We start from the raw sequence: 20,724 nt of genomic DNA, 5'->3' as shown, positions 1-20,724 counted from the left end.
TGGCAGCCATGCTGGCCCCACTGTGTTGCTAAATGCTTTAGGTTTAAGGAATGGGTAATAGTTCTTTCTTAACAATAGTCTTCAGGTGCGTAGAGCAGAACGCACGCAGGGTGGTGTTCTACCCTCACACATGTGGATTAGGAGAGTTCTTCACTGAATGAATAGTAGTATTAACAGGTATAAACAAAGAAAGAAGATGTGAAATAAAAAACACAATATTTCTGGTTCTGCGGCATCAATTATGATTTTTTAAAACTGTCCATTTTGAGTACAACAGTGTTATATGAGTGCAATGTTTGCAATGGATTCAGTCAATACCTGGCGCTTACAGTGCCCACAATGCAACTCGACCACCAACAGTTCAGTCAGAGATGCAGGTGATTTATCCTAGTGGCCTCGGGCATCTAGCCTACAGCAGAGATGAGTAGTCGGATGCAGAGATCTGGTAAGCTCACTTGTAACTCCACACCCTCAATTCTGTTGCATTTTCAAACTTGTAGTCTTCAGACCCAACCAATGCCGACTCAAGTGACATCACTTGAGTCAATTTACCAGCTTTCACACAGCTCCCTTGGGAGCCACAAAAGGCTTTGTGCAACTTTTAGAAAATATGCTGTAGTACTCTTCAACACATCCAAGCAGACTTTAATGTATAAAATAAGTTCCCCTTAAATCTTTATCTATTACTCATACAACAAACAATAGTACCCACATCATTTCCAAATTACCTTCATGACATTTAAATTGCTATTGCAGCATTACCCTTGCATATTAACCACCATAGAAACAAATACAGAAATCAAGACGAGTGCTGTGGCAAACACTGTCATCCTACTATGTTGTCTTGATCAAAGGCACCCAAATCATATAATGTGACAGCTCTGGCTTTGAGAGACAGTTTCTTTCTGTTGCCTCTTTGAGTCGAGCCGTACCCTTTTTAACATCGTCACCACAGCGTCCAGGTCAGGCCTGTAACCTGCTAACAGCAGTCTGCGGCAGAACATGTACCAACATTTATCTCATAACCTCTGCACACATTTTTAGCTAAACAAAGTTATCAATTATACGAAGGCTGCAGAGACAAACTGAACACAAAACAGGTCACTTGTAAGAGTAGCTCACATTTTGCTGAAGAAACATCCCACTTCAGATTAGTGTTTGTTGTTGAACACACAATACAAATATCGGCTGGAGAAAAGTTGAGTCAATCAGGCAGTTTAAACAGACCGGCACACTTATGGCAGACAGGACAGAAAGACCTGTCTGCAGAAAAAGAGGCTGACCGAGCCAGTGAAATTCTCAGTTCCAAAAGTTGATCAAAATACAAAACCATGCAAGAACATGTGTACTTAAAGTGTACAGTCCAGTCTCCGACAAAATAGGACAAGTACCAGTGTGTCATTTTTGCATGAAATCTGAATGTTGCACATTACAATATTCACAGGTTGTTCAAAGGTGTGGAATGGGGAGGATATGTACCTTTCCAGCTCAGGTAAGTTCCACAGTCCTCAACATGACATTTCCCATGCTTTAGTTTTTGTAAACTTCTATTTAATTCTTGGTGATGTAAAATGATTAAAACATTTTTCTTCTGTGATGCCCGTTTGGCAGGCTGATCACTTTTAAAGCCATGAATGAGGGCGTACACATTTAATGGGACTTGTTTTTGTACACTGTTCTTGGCAGAGGCGAGACCACATCACAATCCAGTCTTTAGTCAAGTTCCACAGGCCCTGTTAGCTGATCCTCTGCTCTTAACTCTTAATGCAACAGTCCAACCAATACTGTTTGTACTGGAGAGAGGATGAAGTGTGAATTTGCTTAATAACTTCAATTCAGTCCAACTTGTTTTATTTATCTACAGTTTGCTGAGGAAGATAAAGATCAAAAATGACAAGTTAATTTCATTGCACAGTCTGACTGATCAGACCTCAGCTCATCAGGGTTAAGGTTCATGAAACACTTGGCCATCATCCTCCATCCCTGGCCATGCACTCACTGCCAGCTGAGCAGCAAGCCTTCGCTCTGCTGCTTCTGTTCTTGGTAAACACACCTTGCAGTTTTCATATTGTGCTATTTTTGTGTATAACCTCTTATAACAGCAGTGTAAGTGAAACATCAATCACTTCATGTTCACACCCATAACTGAGAATATGTTGAATCAGTCCAAAGTCTGTTTCAGACAAAAGTAGATGAGATAGGAAAATAGCAAGCTTCCCCTCTTTTTTCCCCTTCGATCATTTAATCTTAATTTCACTGTGACTGGTTTCGACATAGTTTAGTAATATTAGTAACTTTGTAAAACTGATCCCTCCTGGGCCTTGCCATGGCGTAGAAAATGGTGTATTCTACAGATAAATGTACTATGTTTTTTAGTTTGACTAATTTTGATAATTTTAGCAGTTCACCTGTAGTTGTTCACGCTCTAAGACTCACATGTCAACTAACATGAAATCTGTGGCGGTAGAATATCTGTTCTTTTGTTTCTATTTCACTGTAGTGACCTTCTATCGGCTCTGACACTACATAGTGACAGTATTCTCAGTCAGTCCAAAGCTCAAACGCTCCATATCTGACACCTCAGATGACAACTTTGAAGGAGCAGATCATTTTAAGACTGTGTGAAGTGAATTGCTGTGGTGTAATGGTGCTGGTGAACAGAGGGTTTGTGAATGAAATCCAATCCAGTGGTCAGTAGGCCCACATTACACTGATTGTTTAGGCCACCGAAGCTCATTGTTCCCAATTCCAAACAGTGACAGATTGCCATTTCACTAACTGAGCTAAGCTGATGTTAATTCTGATGGTACTGTGCCAGTCTGGAATACATTGTGGTCATTACTCTTGTGTTTTCTCTGGATCTGTGAGGAAGATGGGATTTAATATGATGGAAAGACATTGAAGTCAGTCACTCGATGGGTTTCGTTGTAATGTTCAGCATTGTGCTCCTCAGTTCATTTCACATTAGTCATCCTGTTGTCCTCTGCAGGTGAAGGGTTGTCCCCAGTGTTCACTGTGAGCATGTGTTTGTGTGTATAAGCATGATGTACCGTTTCTCGTAGCTGCACGTACGTATGCATGTCCTGGAGTGTGTGTTCAGAGCCACTGTGTGTATGGTTCCACAATCCTGCCAGTGACAGTAACTCTCTCTCACAGGATTGGCAGATGTTTGGTGTACCACGATGATGAAATTGTGCAGGTCTGGTTACATTGGCAACCGACTGTAAGTCAGAGAAAAGGGCGGCCGCATGTCACCCTTACTACAACCCAAACAAACTATCAATGGCTCTGTGTTTGCCGCTCTCAGTGCTTCTCAGGGTCCCAGTTTGGTAGTCTCTCCAGTATGGCCTTATGGTCCACACCAACACTGGCCACCAGTCCTCCTTTGTTGACTGGTGTTCCACTGTAGTCGATGTCCTCTCCCTTTAGGGTTGTCATTTGGCCTCCTACAATCATTGTGATACATGTCAATGGTACAGTGCACTACACCCATTAAATATTTATTTCATTTCATTTTCTATTCATTAGAAAAGCAAAAATAGCGCCTTGTAGTATAACTGATATCCTGCTGCATTTTAGCAAATGTGTTTATGTGTGGATGACATGAGGAGAAAGATAAACCAAATAATGGAATATAATAGTTGTTACATTACCCAGTGCATTCAGTAGTGCTGCACCAGCACAGATGTCCCATTTCTTAATAAAGGTGATATGGACGTAAACATCTGCCTGGTCTATAGAACCTGCTTCACTTGAAGGCATCTCCAAAAGTGACAGGACCTTATACCCTGAGAGAGAGAATGAGACCATGGTCAGTATGATTAGATTCTTCTTTATCACACCAGTGCTATGGTATGCCAATATCTAGTCATACACTTAAAGATTGCACTGTTATGCTGTCATACAGGGCTGTCTGCCCTTCCTTAATATCTTTGTCTTTACTGTGGAGGACAAAGCCTATCAGCTTAACACAAGCTCAGCAGATTTCCCTCCTTGTCTGTTGCTGTTGATGCATATGTAACACGCAGTGTAACTGTCAGTAGACGCTGACTCTCTTCTTGGTGATGGATGTTTGTGGTAATTTCACCAATGTCTGAAAACTGCATTGGTAAAAAGACTAATAGCTAATTACTGCCAGCATTTTACAAATAGCTGCTTTGAACTGTGATGAGGGAAGTGAAAAAAACAGTGTTGCCCCTCCCTCTTTACCACCACCCTTGAGGCAGGCCTTCAACCCCAACTACTCAGTGGCCAGCGGGTCAGACTGTGGCTGTACAGGACAGCTTTTATCTGTCAATGTGTGGAACTGAGTGAGTGCAGTCAAGGCACACAGAGCTGGGTTTTTAATGAAACTGCTCTGAATAAATAAAGGTTTAAAACTTAATTAAACTTGAGTTATTTAGGTGTCCCAGTAAGCCATGCCAGTGAGCCAGAATGCACAATACCTGAACTGTACATCCTGAATGTAAATGGAACGCAGTCGCTGTTAATGTTATCAATGATGGAGGGATAAAACATTTAACTAAGGAGTGGTGAAAAATTGGCGAGTTAGATGTCAAATGAAGGCCACAAATGGTTAGAATGGTGAAAACGCCCTCAAAGCACACAAAAAGTCAATGTAAAAAAGGGATGTGCCAGATCTCGCAGTTGTGGGAGCATCCCACTTCAAACTCAGACTGAAGTCTACTGCTGTATCTGTAAACATCAGTCTTTTGAGACCAAGAAAGAGAAGGAAATTGTGTCTTGATACTAGGAAACTTAGTGGCTCACTGTGGAAGACTGTATTAGACTGCTTCATCTGCACATTCTCTGCTTTAATATGTAATATACAGACATCAAAGATTCCTCCACTCACCTGCTCCACCTGCCTCTATGACCGTTGTGCCATTTCCAAAAGCGTCCTGGATATAACCTTTCACTTTTCCAGAGTGGGAACGTGACACAATCACCTTTGGATGGCTGACACTGTAGGACGACCGAGGATGCATGTTTGACCCCTGACCTACGAACCCCCAGGCTGATGGAGAGACGAACGGGAGACGGAGAGGCAAAGGGAATGGAGCTTAGAAATTCAATTAATTTTTATCAACCAACAAGTCAACCGTTAAATGTCTAGAAAGCACAGTTTCTTCCCCTGAATAACAATGTGTAGCAGGATTTGTGATCCTTCATGGCAAAATAAAGTGACAAGAGAGATAAATCTTATAGTTTCAACACAAACCTCAAATGTCTTCTCATGAAGTTTTTCAGAAAATGCAAAAAATTTTGAACTAACTTGAAGTTTAGTGATTTTCACAAAATAAATGTCAAAAAGGTTTTATCTTGTAAGTCACAGACAAGAGCCTGACTATGTGAGTTAAAAACACACACACACACACACACACACACACACACACACACACACACACACACACACACACACACACAAAGACAGTTGTGGAAACACACTCACTCACCGGTGAACCCAGTGAACGGCTGGTGTATAACCCCGATGACTGGTTTACCGTCTACAGCCACACACACCATCGTGGTCACGTACTTCACCAGACTCTCTGTGGAGAGGGAAAAATGGGCAGATACCGAAGGAGGGCAGAAGAATGATGGAAAAAGATCGATGAGACAGCCAGAGGATAAAGAGGGGAGGAGATAAGGGAGATGAAAAAAAAAAGAGGTGACAGGATATGAGGAAGGAAATAAAAGATAAACAGAGGAAACCGACAGAGAGATCAGAGGGAAAGGTAAGTAAATATTATACAAGTGTTTGAAAGAACACATTTTATACCTGGTCCAACCAGGTAGGTAGGTAGGTATAATAGGCACACATAAACTAGGAAACTGTTCCACACTCTCAGACAACGACTGGTGAAGTTGTCCAAGACCAGTAGGTCCCTACTGGTCCATGAGAACGCCACATGATCAGGCAAAAATGAATAATATTAACTACACAACTTTAGAGGCTACCATAGACTATTTGTGTTGTAATTACCTTCAACCACAAAGGGTCTTATATAAACAAAGTAATCAGTCTGTTATTAAGTTTGTTAATATGCATGTGCTGTGTTCTTCACACTGTTTTAACTAGCTTTTACTAGCTTTTTAACAGGAGTAAAAGAAAAAAAACATTACGAGTGCTTTGCGAGGATCTGTGGGTGAGAAAAGGCCAAATGTGTGTGTTTTAATACCCAAATGTCTGATCTGATGATGTGTCCACACTAGTGTTTCCAGGTCTTTTTCTGTGAAGACATCTGCCCAGTGAGGTGAAAGACCTGAACATCTGAGAAACTGCTAAAATCTCTTCCTACAAAACTGCCCATCATGGCTAACATCTGTAACATCTGCTAACATCCATAAACACAGATGAATGACAGCTGTGTGAAAGACTGTGGTGACAATTCGAGACGTTAGCAAGTCATCTGAACTTTACTACAGGCTGCCGATGGACAGCCAGTTCAGTGTCCCTTCAGTCCCCTCCTGACCTCTGGGATCACCTACACTGTGCTTTACTGCAGCTGGATTCACCATTTAGTACTCCGTTTTTTGCAAGGAAAATGCAGTTTCAGTGTGGATGCAGGAAAAAAGTAAAAATTTCACAGGCTTGATGTGGGCATCCTCTCAGCGGCTTACAGAGTTAACAGGAACTGTATTCGTCAGCTCCCGGCTGTATGAGATTATTGGATGAATGCTAAGAAGGCGCTGCTGCACAGGACCATGAAAACACACCTTAGAGAAACAAGTGTGGCCACCGAACCTCATATATCCATTTAAGCTTTTTAAACTTCACATTTTACAAAATGCACAACACTGTGAGTGAGTCCCATGAGCTTCAACTGTGAAGACAAGTCCCACCCACTTTTCAAATATTCACAGCTCATTAAAGGAGCAGCTCAAGATGTACGTCAGTGACAGGTGGACAATGTAGTCCAATATGGCGTCTAAAATGACTTGACTTGAAATATGCACACCTGTATATTCCTGTGTAGCATCTAGAGGATCGATCCACACAGTGATGCTCTCTGCAGGGACGTCCCTGCCCCCCTCTATCTTATCCTGTATGTCAGCTGGAATGTCCCGATTCCAGGTCACCCTGTCCACCACGTTGTCATGTTCCTCACTGTTCACCTGAAAACAAACACATGCACACAGAGTTATAAGTCCTGTGCATTAGGCTTATTTCAAGCTTCAAGACTGCTGTGACGGCATTCCATAAACCTGCTTCCCGGTCTTTCCAGTCTGACTGAAATATAATTGAAGCAAGCAAAGGAATGATGAGACTGCAGCAGCTTTCTAAAGGCTCGCCTCTAATGAGCTTTTGTTCTGTGGCTTCTAGCTTTGTTGCTAGTTCATGAGAGATTCTAGTTTGTGATCGAACTGTCTTAGATAAATGGTATTCATCAGTGAGTTTCCCCAGTAAACAATTACTGACTGAAAGAAGCAAGAACTCAGCAACAATGATGCACTGTGCAGAAAAAAAGAAACAGCCACAGTGGCTGTGCTCACCGTGAGTTCAGGAAAGGTGTTCTTTATGAGGTTAAACATCTTTCTATGAGACTGCAGGTCACCCATAGTCAGAGGCTCGCTGGCTCCCTCCCTCGTCTTGCCCTTTGACTTCTCGTTGAGGCCATTTTCATCACGCACCAGCTTCACCTACAGGAGGAAAAAAAACAACTCACATCCCACATGCTGATACAGCTTGAGAGCTCAAGATGTACCCACACGTACACCTGTGGTTTCTTTAGAGTCTATAAAGTAATACCTAGCTTAGCTTAGGGAAACTTTACTTTTAGTGGACTCCACAACACAACAGTCAATAACTCTACAAGTCAGGACTCAAATTCAGCCTTCACTACAGGTATGACACAAGTAAACATGTAGTGAGTCAACTATTTCTTAAGCAGAAAGCAGGTTCAAAGAAAGGCTGTTGGATTATCCTCAGGACATTTAAACAACTCTATGTACACAGCTAGGGGCAAGTGACCAAATGTCTTTTTTGTGATTTGGGTGAAGTGACTCTCTATTAAGAACATCGACTATAATCATCCGATAATGAGCTGATAAAATGTGTGATACAGGAAAGTCATTGTAAGTCTGGTCTGGAAATGTTAATAATATGAAAGTTCTCTAAACATGAGATAAGTTAAGAAACTGTTTTCTTCTTCAACACAAAGCCTGTGACTCTGTTGAAGGTGACCCGCTCAAAACGATTCAAGCCAGAATGTGTGAAATTAAAGAAGCAGTGAGGAACAACCACTTCCTGTTTGCTCTAATGACACTGGGTAAAAAAATGACTTAACAAAAGACCTGCAAAGAGCGATTTCACACAACTGTGAACATCACGTTTCTGAAACAGGTGGCTACTGTCAGGTAGTGCAATGCCTCAAACTCAAAGCCCTGATCAAACAAGGAAAAACAAACAGGCTCAGCATGATATTACAAGATATTACTAGTGAATTACTTGATAATGCCTCTGAGTTCAGTGTCTATATGATGAAAGCCTGCATGACATTTGTTCATTAAGCTGTGAAAAAACATGTTTTTTTACCTCTCTGCCACCCAGCACTGCAGCCTCCAGAGAGACGGCCAGCAGGTCCCTCAGATCCACTGTTCTCCTCTGTCTGCAGAGACGAAGGGACAGAACAACATGTGTTTGCCAGCACTGACCGCCTTTCTTCACACCAAACCTGATGAAACCGTGTCAGCCTTATCAGCTTTCAGGGGGTGAATGAGGAAGCGGGTTTTGGACGATGCCCCCAGTATTTTGGAAATGAAGCTGAAATTTTACCATACTTACAAACAAACCATTGTTATGTAACACACTTATAAATATTCAGTGTTTACCCACACAACACTGAAAGTCAGCTAATGCTTATGCTGTTGGGTCAAAGGTGTCATCTTCTAAAAAAAACATCTTTTTTATTTCATAAAATAGCCAAATTTGTCGAATACAGCTGTACAAGAACAGGGATTACAAGTCTGAACAGACATTCAGTGCCAGCTTTAGGAACTTTACAGCCTTCAGTATTGAGTGGAACAGACACATTAGAGACCCAGCTCCATGGAGCAGCTGCCTGACTCACCACAAACATTCAATAAATAATACAACAAACCTGGGCACAAACTCAAGCTAAAGACAGGAAACAGCACTGGCTGATGAATATTATATTTAAATTAAAAGATCATCCAGATGTACATGCAAATGCATACACTGGTAGGACCCCATCTACACCTTCACCTGCCATATCCTGACAGATAACCTGCTAGAATATCAGCATGTAGTAACTTTCTTTCAGGACGTTATCTTCTTGTTATCTTCACGCTGCAGACAGCTTCATAAACACTGCAGCTGCACATACAGTCCGGTGAGGGATTATTTCACGTTATTCCACGTAATAAGAGAAGAGTCTCACCTGAAAGAAGCAAAGCGGCTGGAGATGACCCCTGCATACAGGTGGTAGATGACACCGACTCCAAGGAGGCAGAAGACCGCCACTCCGAGCGGTGACAGCCGTATACCCATCGGAGCCATTGTCGCAGAAAAATGCCCTTTCTGTTTCTGCTGGATAATAAAAACCCAAACTAAAGGCACAGAAGTGCTCGCAATATATCAGACTGGAGGGATGTGGGCTAGCGTTAGCTGACGTGGCTGTCCCAGTACAGCAGCTAGCTGGCTGCTTCGCACCTGGCGCTCAGATTCCGGACAGATTCGTCGACTGTCATGTAGCAAAGAGCTGGAAGGCGGATAAAGTGAAGCTGTCAAAGCACCAACACTGGCTAATTTCGATTAGTTGGCCAGGCGTTTAGCATCGTTTAGCGTCGTCTGTCTGACGAAATTCACCGAGTATCCGCCTGTCGGGTGTCTGTAGCAGCATTCCGCCGGTCGGGCGGCTTCACTACGCTCCTTATTCTCGATGTTAACTCGCCGAAGCAAGCCAAATGTTAAACGGTGTCGACGGCGAAACGGAACAATCACACCTCTGTTCAGTCATTTTACCTCCCTAGCGTTACGTTCACAGCACCGAGGTCACAGGCCACTTCACTTCCGGGTTAACGCTGCTGTCGTCATCACTTGGGGGCCTGTTTTCCCCCATAATTTTTAAACATCACAAAAAGAAAAAAACGAAAAAAAAAATCAATATGTAAATAAGACATTTATTTTTTTTCAATTGCGCAATACATAAAAAAAATCTTGTATAGCTGCTTATGTGCACACCAAGCAGTCACAGAGCAACATTAGCATTGATGTGGACTCATGTATCTGGCTGTGTGGCCAGTAAATCTCATATTCACTGTGTTTAGGCTCTGTTCACAATAAAACTGTAGCCAGACAGCTAAACAATGAGCTGAAACTCGTTATAAAGTTCTGTAAGGCAGAGGGGAACTGCAGATCAACTTCATAATCCTCTTCAAATTCATCACTATGAGTAACCCCTCACACACTGTCGTTTTGTTGCAGTCTGTATTGATCATATAGTTAATTCATGATCAAGTTCAAGTCCAAGTTTGATCACACCATCCGCCCACTGTTCATTAGCATTACAGCAGTCAGATACTGTCAGGGTTTTTTTGGTTATTTTATAAGCCTAAAAATCATTTTCCCAAATGCTTTGGGAAACTTGTTTTGTGTCGCAACAAATTACGTGTTTTTCTCCACAGTTTTATTCTCATCAAGGTGGAACACACTCTGAGGCAACATTTAGAACATTATGTGAAACAAAGCGGTAGAAGTAGTCAGATTTCCATCGTGTCTGCTGTGGCAGTGTCCCTTCTCCTCTGCAGTACTGTAACAGTACTGAGATGCAGCCACAACATCACCTCCTCCTCATTTTCTCTCCTCCTTGTATCTGCTGGCCAGCTGGCACACATCTTCACAGGCTTCAGTCTCTGCACCGCCTGCTGATTGTCTACACAGCTCTGTCTCCTCATCCTCACGCTCGTTCCTCTGTTGTGTGGGTTACAGAGATGTGATGATGTCTCTTCATCTCTATTCTTCACCGCCTCACTTCCCCCCTTCTCCTCCATCTCGCTCTGCTGGCCATGTGACAGCGATGTGGTAAGATTTCAGCTCCTCCTCAGACACAAAGTCAGGGGCGCAGCTCATGAGGTCATGACCCCGGAATGACTTGGGGAAGGCAATGACGTCACGGATGCTGGGAGCTCCGACCACGATGGAGACCAGCCGGTCCAAACCTAGAAAACAATGGAGGAGTAATTATGACGACTTAATAAATATATAACCATTTTCACCTTTTAGCTCATGAATTGTGTAGTTTTAGATGTAGTATTGGATATTACACATGTAACTCATTACATGTATGATCTGCTCAGTTGCACCACTGCCACTTCAAATGTACCAATAACATTTCAGTCAGATGCAGCTCCTAAACTGATTACCGCAGCAGTGGTAAACCGCATTTGGATTGACAGCTGAATGGATCAGTGACTGCTAAAGCATACTCTGATCAAGTGTTAACCGTACCCAAAGCAATGCCTCCATGAGGTGGTGCTCCTGAGTCCAGAGCCTCCAGCAGGTGAGAGAGAAGAGTGGGGTCCTCCTGCAGCACACACATGTCAAGAACAGTTGTGACTGTTAAATGATTCGGCCCGAAACCAAAGGTAGGCTGAAAACTAGCCAAATATACAATGACTGACCTTGAGGATATTGCTCAGGACATGAAGTTGCTCTGAGGCCTTGTGGATACGGATGGAGCCTCCTCCAATCTCACAGCCATTCAGCACCAGGTCATAGTGCTGACCACATACCTGAGAATGGCAGAAGACTGAACATAAGGCTTAATGCATCTTATATGATGTCTGATTATTTCTGAATGTCCAAAAATGAGTAACAAAAGGACATAATAAAACAGATTTGCCGTCTGTGTGACTACCTTGTGTGGCTCTGTGTAGAGTAACTGTGTGTCCTGTGGCAGTGGAGCAGTAAATGGATGATGGGCTGACTCCAGCTGCTCCGGTTCTTCTTCTTTGGGCAAGAAAAGAGGGAAGTCCACAACCCACAGGAAGTGGAAGGCTGAAGGGTCGCGCACTGCAAGGCCACAAGACTCCAGGAGCTCTGCACACTGCAGGCGGAGGTTGCCCAGCAACGGGCGCTGAGAACAGAGCAAGGGTGGAGTAAGAGACAGAAGGAGAGAAATGAACATACATTCACACTACAGTCTGTTTTACCTTTCCTTCCTGTGTAGTAGAACATTTGTCAGTGAGTGTCTTACCACGGTGTGGAGGGAACCGGCCGCCATCAGCAGCAGGTCTCCTGCTTTGGCTTCTGTCCTCTGCAGCAGCTCCCCTGCGGCTGAGACAGACAGCAGCTTCTTCAGGGGAGACTTCAATGTCCCGTCGGCTTTGACCAGCACCAAGCTGAGCTCCTTCAGACAAAACATGCACACATGAAGAAAAAAGGACACAATGAGAAAATACTGGGGGTGGGCACAATAATACGCCACCTGTAAAATTCACTCTTGCAATAAAACCTTGGTGAAGCTTTAAAGTTCTTGTTTCAGATGCATCAGTGAGGTTTGCTTCTTCCCTACAGCATGTTTCACAGGGGAGTAAAATGCCTCAACAACTGCTGCATGGACTGCCATTAAATTTGGGACAGATATTCTATTCTATTCCCCTCAGGATGAATTGGCACAACTGACTTTTCATCTAGAGCCACGGTCACATCAAAATTTGAATCTGTGCTTTGGTTCATAAAGAAATACCTGCAAAAAACATTCCCTTCAGTTTCAGCTGTACTTTGTGTTTAGTGCTAATAAGCAACTGTTAGCATGCTAACACGCTAAATGATGATAAACATTGTACATACCTGCTAAACATCAACAGTGTCACATGTTGGTATGGCTTATGGTACACATTGTATTGAGACCAATTTGCTTACATGCGAGCATGCAGAGTGTGTCCTGTAGCCCGTAGCTGTGAGCCCATTGCAGTCAACTTGTTAACCCATGGATATACGGCACAGACCTTCACACACCCTTTGCTGCAATTTATGTTAACTAAAAACTCAATTTCTAACACTCAGCAGTCTGAATTTTGAATGTACAACAGTTTCAGTTAAAATATTATCATTTTCGAGCCCTGGTGCAATAATTTGGTTTTGGCATCTGGCAACACCGTATTGGTATTTGGTATTGTTTGGTCAGTCTCAGTGAAATCTGATCATACAATCCCAATTGAGCAGATAGAACAGAGATAAATTTTATATAACTGACACCTAAAGATGTTTTGTTACTGTGACAGATGCTTATTTAGTCATGAATAATCCACATTAAGGGAAGACCACAGTGCATTACTTTGCATTTCTAAAGTGAAACATGAACATGAAACAGTGACTTCACCAAAATTTAACAACACAATTACAAGACAACACAAGATGTGAAAGTAAAGATAGAGAGAAGGAGGAAAGCCAAACCTACCTGGCCAAACTGAGTGTGAGCTGTTTGTTTCAGTTTGTCCAAGTCTTTCCCAGTGAAGAGTTTCTGTAGTCAAACACGAGACACAGCAGTGAAGAGCTGCAGATATCAGCAAACTGTTACTTTACAAACATGGTTTGTGTGATATGAAACTGATTTTTGTTTTCACTATTATGCAGTTGTTCTTGACAATGTCTGTACAGTCTGCTCTGATGGGCTCCCTTCAACAGGAAACGGTTTGTTCTTACCGCTCCACTGGGGACACAAATGGCTTGAACACAGCCCTCTGGTTGGCTGAGAGCTGATCTGAGGAACTCAATATCCGTGGATAAGAAAACCTCACTGAGGTCGACCAGCTGGACAGACAGACAGATAAGAAGAAAGACAGGGATTCAGACAGACAGGTCCCACAGACATATTCACACCCTCCTGAACATAATGATAATACACAGAAACAAGAAAAACAAAAACAGAAACATTTTAAATGAAGTTGTCTGTGCTTGCAGCTGCAGGTTTTATGCTATGGTTGGTCCAATCAAACCAATGATACCAGTGAATCCACTGCTGATGCATACTAATAGTTACCTTTCAAGTTTTTACACAATACAAAACGTGGTGACATTAAAAAGACAATGTACTTTTGAATAATTTAGTATTTCTTAAAGCAAGTACTCCAGTAAAACTTGGCCAAACAGCTTTCACCTGTATTGAAATAATTTTTGACCAGCAGTCTCTATACTCTGACTAAAGTAATGGAGTTGTGTACTTTGTCCACCATTTGTTAAACCCACAATCACCCACCTTCATACTGAATCTGGTGTCAGGCTTGTCCACACCGTAGTCCCTCATGGCCTCTTCATACGTCATGGTTTGGAAAGGAACCTTAATGGACCCTTTCTCTGCAGGCCAGGAGTACTGTAACAAACCCTCCACCAGGGACATGATGCCTGCCTGGTCCACAAAAGACATTTCTATGTCTACCTGGGAGAGATAATGAGAGGATAACCATTCAGAAAACACAGATCAGGACTGTAAAACGACTATAAAGTAAAAAAACTGTAAAGTGTAAAGTCCAAGTCAACACCAGGACTAAGTACAACGGGGAACTGGACAAAACAGGACAAATCCAATCAAAATCACCACCTAGACCAAAGGAACAGCAAAGTATGTACATGAAAGAGCTGCATTTTCTGTACTATACACCCTCGCACCCGCTAACTAATGAATAGAAATGTGATGAATGAGCTGAAATCTGTAATACCAGAGGAAAAACTGATAAAATCACCCCAGAGGGCAGAAGATCTGCAAAGTGCTCTCCAGACTGAGCTCTGACAGGCCACGCACTCCCATATGGTCTAGCGGTTAGGATTCCTGGTTTTCACCCAGGCGGCCCGGGTTCAACTCCCGGTATGGGAACAAACATTTACTTAACGTAACTTTGAGAGCAGCGAGTTCTTTCCTACCTGGGTGAACTCAGGCTGCCGGTCTGGTTTGGAGCCTTCATCGCGGTAGCACCGGGCCATCTGGAAGTACCTGCCACAGTTACAACAAAGGCTGTCGGTCATTGCGTGCTTCTTGGCTCTTGGCTGAAGAGGTGGGGGTGACATACAGTCAGCTGCAGTGAGAACACACCCAGAGCCAGAGGCTACGACCAAAACAGCTCATTACTCTACCAGACATCTCAATCTACTCTTTTCTGGCTTTGCAATGCATGATGGTAGTTAGCTCTTGGTTAGTGATCATTGAATGTACAGTGATGAAATGTAAGTAAGTACATTTACTCAAGTACTATAGTACAAATTTGAGGTACTTATATTTGTACCTGAATATTTCCATTCTATGCTACTTTAACTTCTACTCCACAACATTTCATCAGTAAGATCTTACATAGAAGAGGTATGATGAGCAAATAAAATATACATTTTTGTAGATTAAACCATACAACACATAAAGTGATCAAAATTAGCTCCACAACAACCAGCTCCAACATAAAAATGCTGCATACACATGAAAGCATCAATAATAATATTGATTAATTGATCAACAGAAAATTGGTAACATTTATGATAATCCAACAATAGCTGAAGTTTTTAGCAAGTAAAAATGTCAAACCTCTGGACGTGCTGCACATTCAGCTGATAATTCTCTGTTGGTTCATCAATACATTTACACATTGCTTTCATATCGTCATTTCATACATTGTTATTATAAATATATAGATTATATAAGTTTTAAGAGTTAGGCTTTGAATTAACAACAAAGATGCTCATCTACACACACAGGTCTTCTATAACAGTGCAAATATCAGTCAGACTGGTGGAAGAACATTTAGTCTTCCTCAGCTCAGGCCTGTACCCACCGGTCTATGCCAGCCACCATGAGAAGCTGTTTGAACTGCTGTGGACTCTGGGGTAGAGAGTAAAACCGGCCCGGCTCTCTGGATGGAACCACAAACTCTTTGGCCCCCTGAAACACAAAACAACAAACTAATTTGGGCTTCATACCTACAGTATATGTCTATCTGTTTAAAAAATGTAGTAATTTGTAACTGCTGTATTCTATTGCTTCCTGGATATTAGATATCACATGTGTTTGTTCCAAATTGCCAATGACAGTGTATTTGTAGAGGTGCAGCAGAGACAGATAATATAGATACTGTATAACAATAAAAGCTCAAATTAAGTTGTTTTCTGGTTTTGGTTTAACTTCTACTGCAAATGTTGATTTGAAGATTAAAAACAGGAAAAGCACATGGATTTCTGGTTTTTTACATTCAAACAGGGAAAAAACAAAAAATAATGCATGGTATGTTGTATATGTGAATATTTGTCTGGCAAAGAGCCAGCTGTAGAGCTGAAATCATTCAGAGATGAAGAGCCTTCTTACCCCTGGTGTTCTTTTAAACAAGGTGGGAGTTTCCACATCGACAAAACCTACAAATGAGAAAAACAAGAGAGTGTTAGAAACAGTGGAGTTTAGTCATGCTCCAGCAATGAGGACCAGGATTCCACTGTCCACTGTTTGTGCAGCATTTGCATGGGCTTCCTCCATGTCCTCTAACTCCACTAGAGTCCTGTGACAGGCAGGTCACACTGAATGGAGACTCAACAATATGTGACGGTCTGTGTGTGATGGCTCTGTGATACAGTACATGGTCAACCACAGAGTGGAAAAGATGAACTGAATGGAGAAATGAATCTCGCTCTCCATACCGTGCACATTACAGAGGTATTCTCTCATCTTCATCACCAGCTGAGATCTCAGTCGGAGGTTCTTCTGCATCTCAGAGGACCTCAAGTCCAGGTAGCGATACTGCATCCGCAAAGACTCTGATTTCTGCACAACAAAAACACATCATTCAGGGATCGTACCAATAATATTACTTACTTGAACATTTGTTATAGTAACAGAGTACATGTAGTAACTAGAATTGTAATAGCACACGTGTGTAACATGAGCGACTTACTTTGACAAAGTCTTTAATTTCAAAAGGCAGCTTCCGGCACATGTTGAAAACCTCCACACTCTCAGCCAGGATTTCTATTTCTCCGGTTGGCATCCCCTGGTGGTGTGAACACAGCAGAATGAAAAGATGGAGCACTCGAAATAAGAAATGAGTGCTTCAAAAACATGACAGGAAGTCTCTCAACATACCCTGAAAACGATCTGACCTCTGAAGCAAACACACAACGACATTTTCAAATGTTCCAAGAACCCAACGATCTATTTAAACATACACTACTGAGCATATCAGCGCCCTCACAGGAAATAAGTCACCAAAGCCACTCCCAACCCTTACTGCTCTTTGAGCCAGCCTGAACAAACTGGTCTGGGAACGAGAAAAGCTGCATGAATTCTGGGATTAAACAACTTTAGAAATATCTGAGATGATCATCAAACCCCTGTTGACACAATTGTTGTGTAACTTGACTGACTCCAAATTTAACGTGTTTGAAAACCAGCACAACCTGGCTCACTGTGCGTGGGGGGGCAGGAGAGGCTGTTCACACCATCAAATAGCTACTCTGCATCAATAATGTGCTTGTACTGAATGAAAGATGAGCAGTCGTGAGTAGATTCTTCATGTGTGTTTACTGAAGAGCTGGTTGGACTTTTTTCCTGCCAGACACATTCCCATATGGTCTAGCGGTTAGGATTCCTGGTTTTCACCCAGGCGGCCCGGGTTCGACTCCCGGTATGGGAACAGCACTTTTCCTTCCTGGGGATCAATTAAGTGTCATAAGATATGATAGACTTTATTAATCCCCAGCTCAGGAAATTTGGGTGTTACAGGCAGCAGGTAATGGCAGCTGCATCTACAGCATCTTCTAAACTGCCTCTTCTTTTTCGACAGATTCAAAAGTGGATGTCTAGTCACACAAGACGTGGACCAGGTTTGCTCTGCCCACTAAGGAACCAGTCCAATCAGGGCTATTTCAAAGATCTGAGCTTGAAAGCCTCCAATCTGCAGAAGGACAGTCAGTGGGAAAAAGCTCAGTCCAGCATTTTCCATCATCCACATTACATTTAATCTCGAAAGGTAATGAAAAACCATCAACTGTCCAATCACAGCTTGTGGACAGAATGATGTAGAATAAGCTCCTTGCACCTCCTCATTCAGTTATCAAAGGCAACAAGCCAAATAACTGAGATTTAACATATGCTTTTCACTTGAGGATGGCACAGTAAATGTATACAGAAACCTCCATGTGACTCACCCACAGGACTGCCTGCGTGCTGCTCCACAATCCTAAAAACATGTCTGTCCTTTACCCTTAAGTGTCCTGTTAAGTGTTTTGTTAAAGCTGCTCTACAGCCTTTGCTCTGAACGGCTAAACGTCCTTATATGAACAGAGGGACCTGCTTTTGACAGCCAGTCATGATCTAACATACACACAAACATACACACACCTTGTTCTCCTGTCCTGCCGGTCGTCTTCTGACTGTTCCTGTAACCTTGATGACAGACTCGGCTGTGAGATCACACAGCACTGCTTTCAAATCCCTGGCAGACTTAAAACACCGAAAAAAAAGGTTAATTAATCTCAAGTAGGTCGCAGCTTTTGAGTCTAACATCGACCGTATGTAAACAAACACAGTGTTAAGTCCTTATTTTCCTGATGTTTATTTCAGTAAATCCTCTGTGATGGAAACACTTTTACATTATTGCAAACATCTTTATTATATCTTGCGACAGTAATACCAGACACTGTTTCATGGTCTTTTAATTGTTTTGATCCTTACTTCTTCCTGAGGAATTAGAACTTGTGTCAAGCCGCTGAAATCTCGCAGGATGACAAACAGGTCTTGTCTGTTGGAGGCAGAAACAGTTTTTTATGGGCCCCACGGGAGCAAAACAACCAACTTTGGCAGTGCTGAGTCATAATATGAATATTACTACACACTCACACATTGAATTGTGGAGCTGGGTATGGAGAGAGAAATCAAAGAGCTGACGTATACAGCAGTGAGGGAACACTTGGTCCAAGAAGACATAGACTGAACAACCATTTTCATATGAGGCACCACTGACACACTGAGGTGATAAAATGAACATGCTGCAGTTTACTGCAGTGGAGTTCACATTTTCAGCTATGCTAGTCTCTGAGGATGGCAGCGTGCATCTATCTGTCCACCCCTTTGATCCACACTGAAACCAGTGACCCTCCCATCAGCCACACTTTGTGCTGAATGCTAATTAGCACATTAGCTTGCTAACATCCTGAACTATTATAGTACATGGTAAACATCACATCAACTGAGTCGAGGTACTTGTTAGTTCCATCTCACTATGTACGCTGAAGTAACCGAACAATACCTGAGGTACTGGACCCAGCCACACAGAGTGACTCTCTGTCCCACGTGATCTGATCTCAGTTCTCCACAGGTGTGACTCCTCAGTGACAGACTGCTGGGACCTGCACAAGAAACACAATCAAGATTATTGCTGGACGATGAGGACTGTTGTGATTATATGATCACATGGTGTCATCTTCTACAAATGTCCACTGTTCAAATGAGTGATCCCAAGCAAGCTGCACTACCAGTAAATCACAGAATAACAAAGTTAGCTGTTGGAGTTCAGTGCAGCGCATACAAGTTTTCAGCAAACACAATTTATTCCTTTCAACATTCGTTTGATTCTTTCATGTGATTTTGCAAACTTTTTAAATAAGTCAGTGCAGACATAAAAAAAGACAGAATCTCATAGTGTGATAATGATTTCAACTGTATCACACAGGCCTAGTTAGACTCATCACACTTTCAGAAACTATGTGAAGAAACGGGTGCATTTAATAACATTAAAGCTGGCTGCATTGCACTGAGGAGGCTCACCGCCGTGGCTTACTGTGACACATACAGAAGCACAGCCATCATTACATAGTATTAATCACAGTGCTTTTCCTGCTAGGACCAGTCAAAATGTCTACTGTGAGCAAGGTCTGTTGTTCATGGCTCACTTCAACAGCCCAGTGGCCGCTCATTACTGAGGTAATACAAATCAAAACATACTACAACGTCTACAATCTGCAGGAACAGACATTCAATTTGTTTGTGGTTCCTCTGATGAATGTCCCTGCAGATTAATAAAATGGTAATACAGTATGGTGAGTATCATTTTCTCCCTGTCAGCTGCGATCGTTCTCTTGCATGAGTTTTGGGTCTAACATGAAGGAAATGCATTCATTTTACTTGTGCACATGCTGGACCCTAATGGGAGTCACTGTGCAAAGGCAGGACCACAGTCAGTAAAGTACAAGCTGTGTCTCAGTCACACAGCGGCTGGCTTTAAAGTACCTGTGCGGGGGGAATCAGACCTGTGGAGGGTGTGTGAGCAGCTCAGCTGTCTGAGCTGAGGTGTCCGCAGCAGGCGTCCTTGGCTTGAGGTCAGAGTGGAGCTCTGATAGCAGACAGTGTGAGCCCTGAGTCCACTGAACACCCTCTGCAGCAGGTATCTGCTTCTCGCTGCCATCTTCTGTGAACACTGAGGCTGAGTTAACGTGACTTAAGGCTGGAAGTTATCGAGGTGTCTTGCTGTTTGAATGAAGCGCATAGAGGCTCTTCTCACACGGAAAACACTGCTATAAAGGGTTTGTTAATGTAATGACTCCATTATTCAACATGAGTGTGCTAACACCGGGAGCCGGACTTCCCAGACCGGGTCGAGGTGTGTGGGTTGGGTAAGAAGCCTCCGTTGTCTCTTCTTCTGGTCCTGGTTCCGGAGTAGCAGCTTTCACGCCCCTCTGCTCATGTGGATGGACCCTCTGCTGCGGTACCCATTAGCTCAATGCTGATCCAT

General features: G+C 42.7%; 2 protein-coding genes and 2 non-coding genes across 4 annotated transcripts; 2 read left to right on the top strand and 2 right to left on the bottom strand.

Annotated features, from left to right (window-relative positions):
- Positions 1-629: 629 nt before the first annotated feature.
- Positions 630-10,003, bottom strand: bpnt2 (3'(2'), 5'-bisphosphate nucleotidase 2). The gene is made up of 8 exons (XM_041949894.1): positions 9,405-10,003; positions 8,540-8,612; positions 7,498-7,644; positions 6,963-7,119; positions 5,457-5,552; positions 4,856-5,017; positions 3,654-3,788; positions 630-3,446 (listed from the first exon to the last, which is right to left on the bottom strand). Exons 1-8 carry the CDS (start codon positions 9,521-9,523, stop codon positions 3,304-3,306), a joined length of 1,032 nt encoding a protein of 343 aa, XP_041805828.1. The 5' UTR covers positions 9,524-10,003; the 3' UTR covers positions 630-3,303.
- Positions 10,004-10,141: 138 nt separating this feature from the next.
- dars2 (aspartyl-tRNA synthetase 2, mitochondrial) lies at positions 10,142-20,713 on the bottom strand. Its single transcript, XM_041949394.1, has 17 exons — positions 20,223-20,713; positions 19,243-19,342; positions 18,669-18,735; positions 18,336-18,437; positions 16,891-16,986; positions 16,637-16,760; positions 16,311-16,357; positions 15,784-15,890; positions 14,888-14,957; positions 14,226-14,405; positions 13,673-13,780; positions 13,428-13,490; positions 12,222-12,374; positions 11,883-12,101; positions 11,647-11,757; positions 11,474-11,549; positions 10,142-11,184 (listed from the first exon to the last, which is right to left on the bottom strand). Exons 1-17 carry the CDS (start codon positions 20,395-20,397, stop codon positions 10,994-10,996), a joined length of 1,989 nt encoding a protein of 662 aa, XP_041805328.1. The 5' UTR covers positions 20,398-20,713; the 3' UTR covers positions 10,142-10,993.
- Positions 14,769-14,840, top strand: trnae-uuc. Its single transcript has one exon. It is a non-coding gene; the product is annotated as a tRNA-Glu (tRNA).
- trnae-uuc lies at positions 17,557-17,628 on the top strand. The gene has a single exon. It is a non-coding gene; the product is annotated as a tRNA-Glu (tRNA).
- Positions 20,714-20,724: the final 11 nt, after the last annotated feature.

The sequence above is a fragment of the Chelmon rostratus genome, chromosome 12 (genome assembly GCF_017976325.1).
Source record: "Chelmon rostratus isolate fCheRos1 chromosome 12, fCheRos1.pri, whole genome shotgun sequence".
NCBI classification, from domain to species: Eukaryota; Metazoa; Chordata; class Actinopteri; order Chaetodontiformes; family Chaetodontidae; genus Chelmon; species Chelmon rostratus.
The sequence above is the reverse complement of the archived record's forward strand: the minus strand, read 5'-3'. Positions and strand labels throughout refer to the sequence as shown.

Excerpts from the sequence above, each read along its gene's own strand:
- dars2 (XM_041949394.1), bottom strand. The coding sequence starts at position 20,397 with ATGGCAGCGAGAAGCAGATACCTGCTGCAGAGGGTGTTCAGTGGACTC. Across the intron at positions 18,736-19,242 it reads GGCTGGGTCCAGTACCTCAG|ACAAGACCTGTTTGTCATCC; the intron begins GTATTGTTCGGT and ends TGCCTCCAACAG. Across the intron at positions 12,102-12,221 it reads CCGGTTCCCTCCACACCGTG|CGCCCGTTGCTGGGCAACCT; the intron begins GTAAGACACTCA and ends CTCTGTTCTCAG.
- bpnt2 (XM_041949894.1), bottom strand. The coding sequence starts at position 9,523 with ATGGCTCCGATGGGTATACGGCTGTCACCGCTCGGAGTGGCGGTCTTC. Across the intron at positions 8,613-9,404 it reads AGCCGCTTTGCTTCTTTCAG|ACAGAGGAGAACAGTGGATC; the intron begins GTGAGACTCTTC and ends TCGTCTCTGCAG. Across the intron at positions 7,120-7,497 it reads ACACCTTTCCTGAACTCACG|GTGAACAGTGAGGAACATGA; the intron begins GTGAGCACAGCC and ends GTTTGTTTTCAG.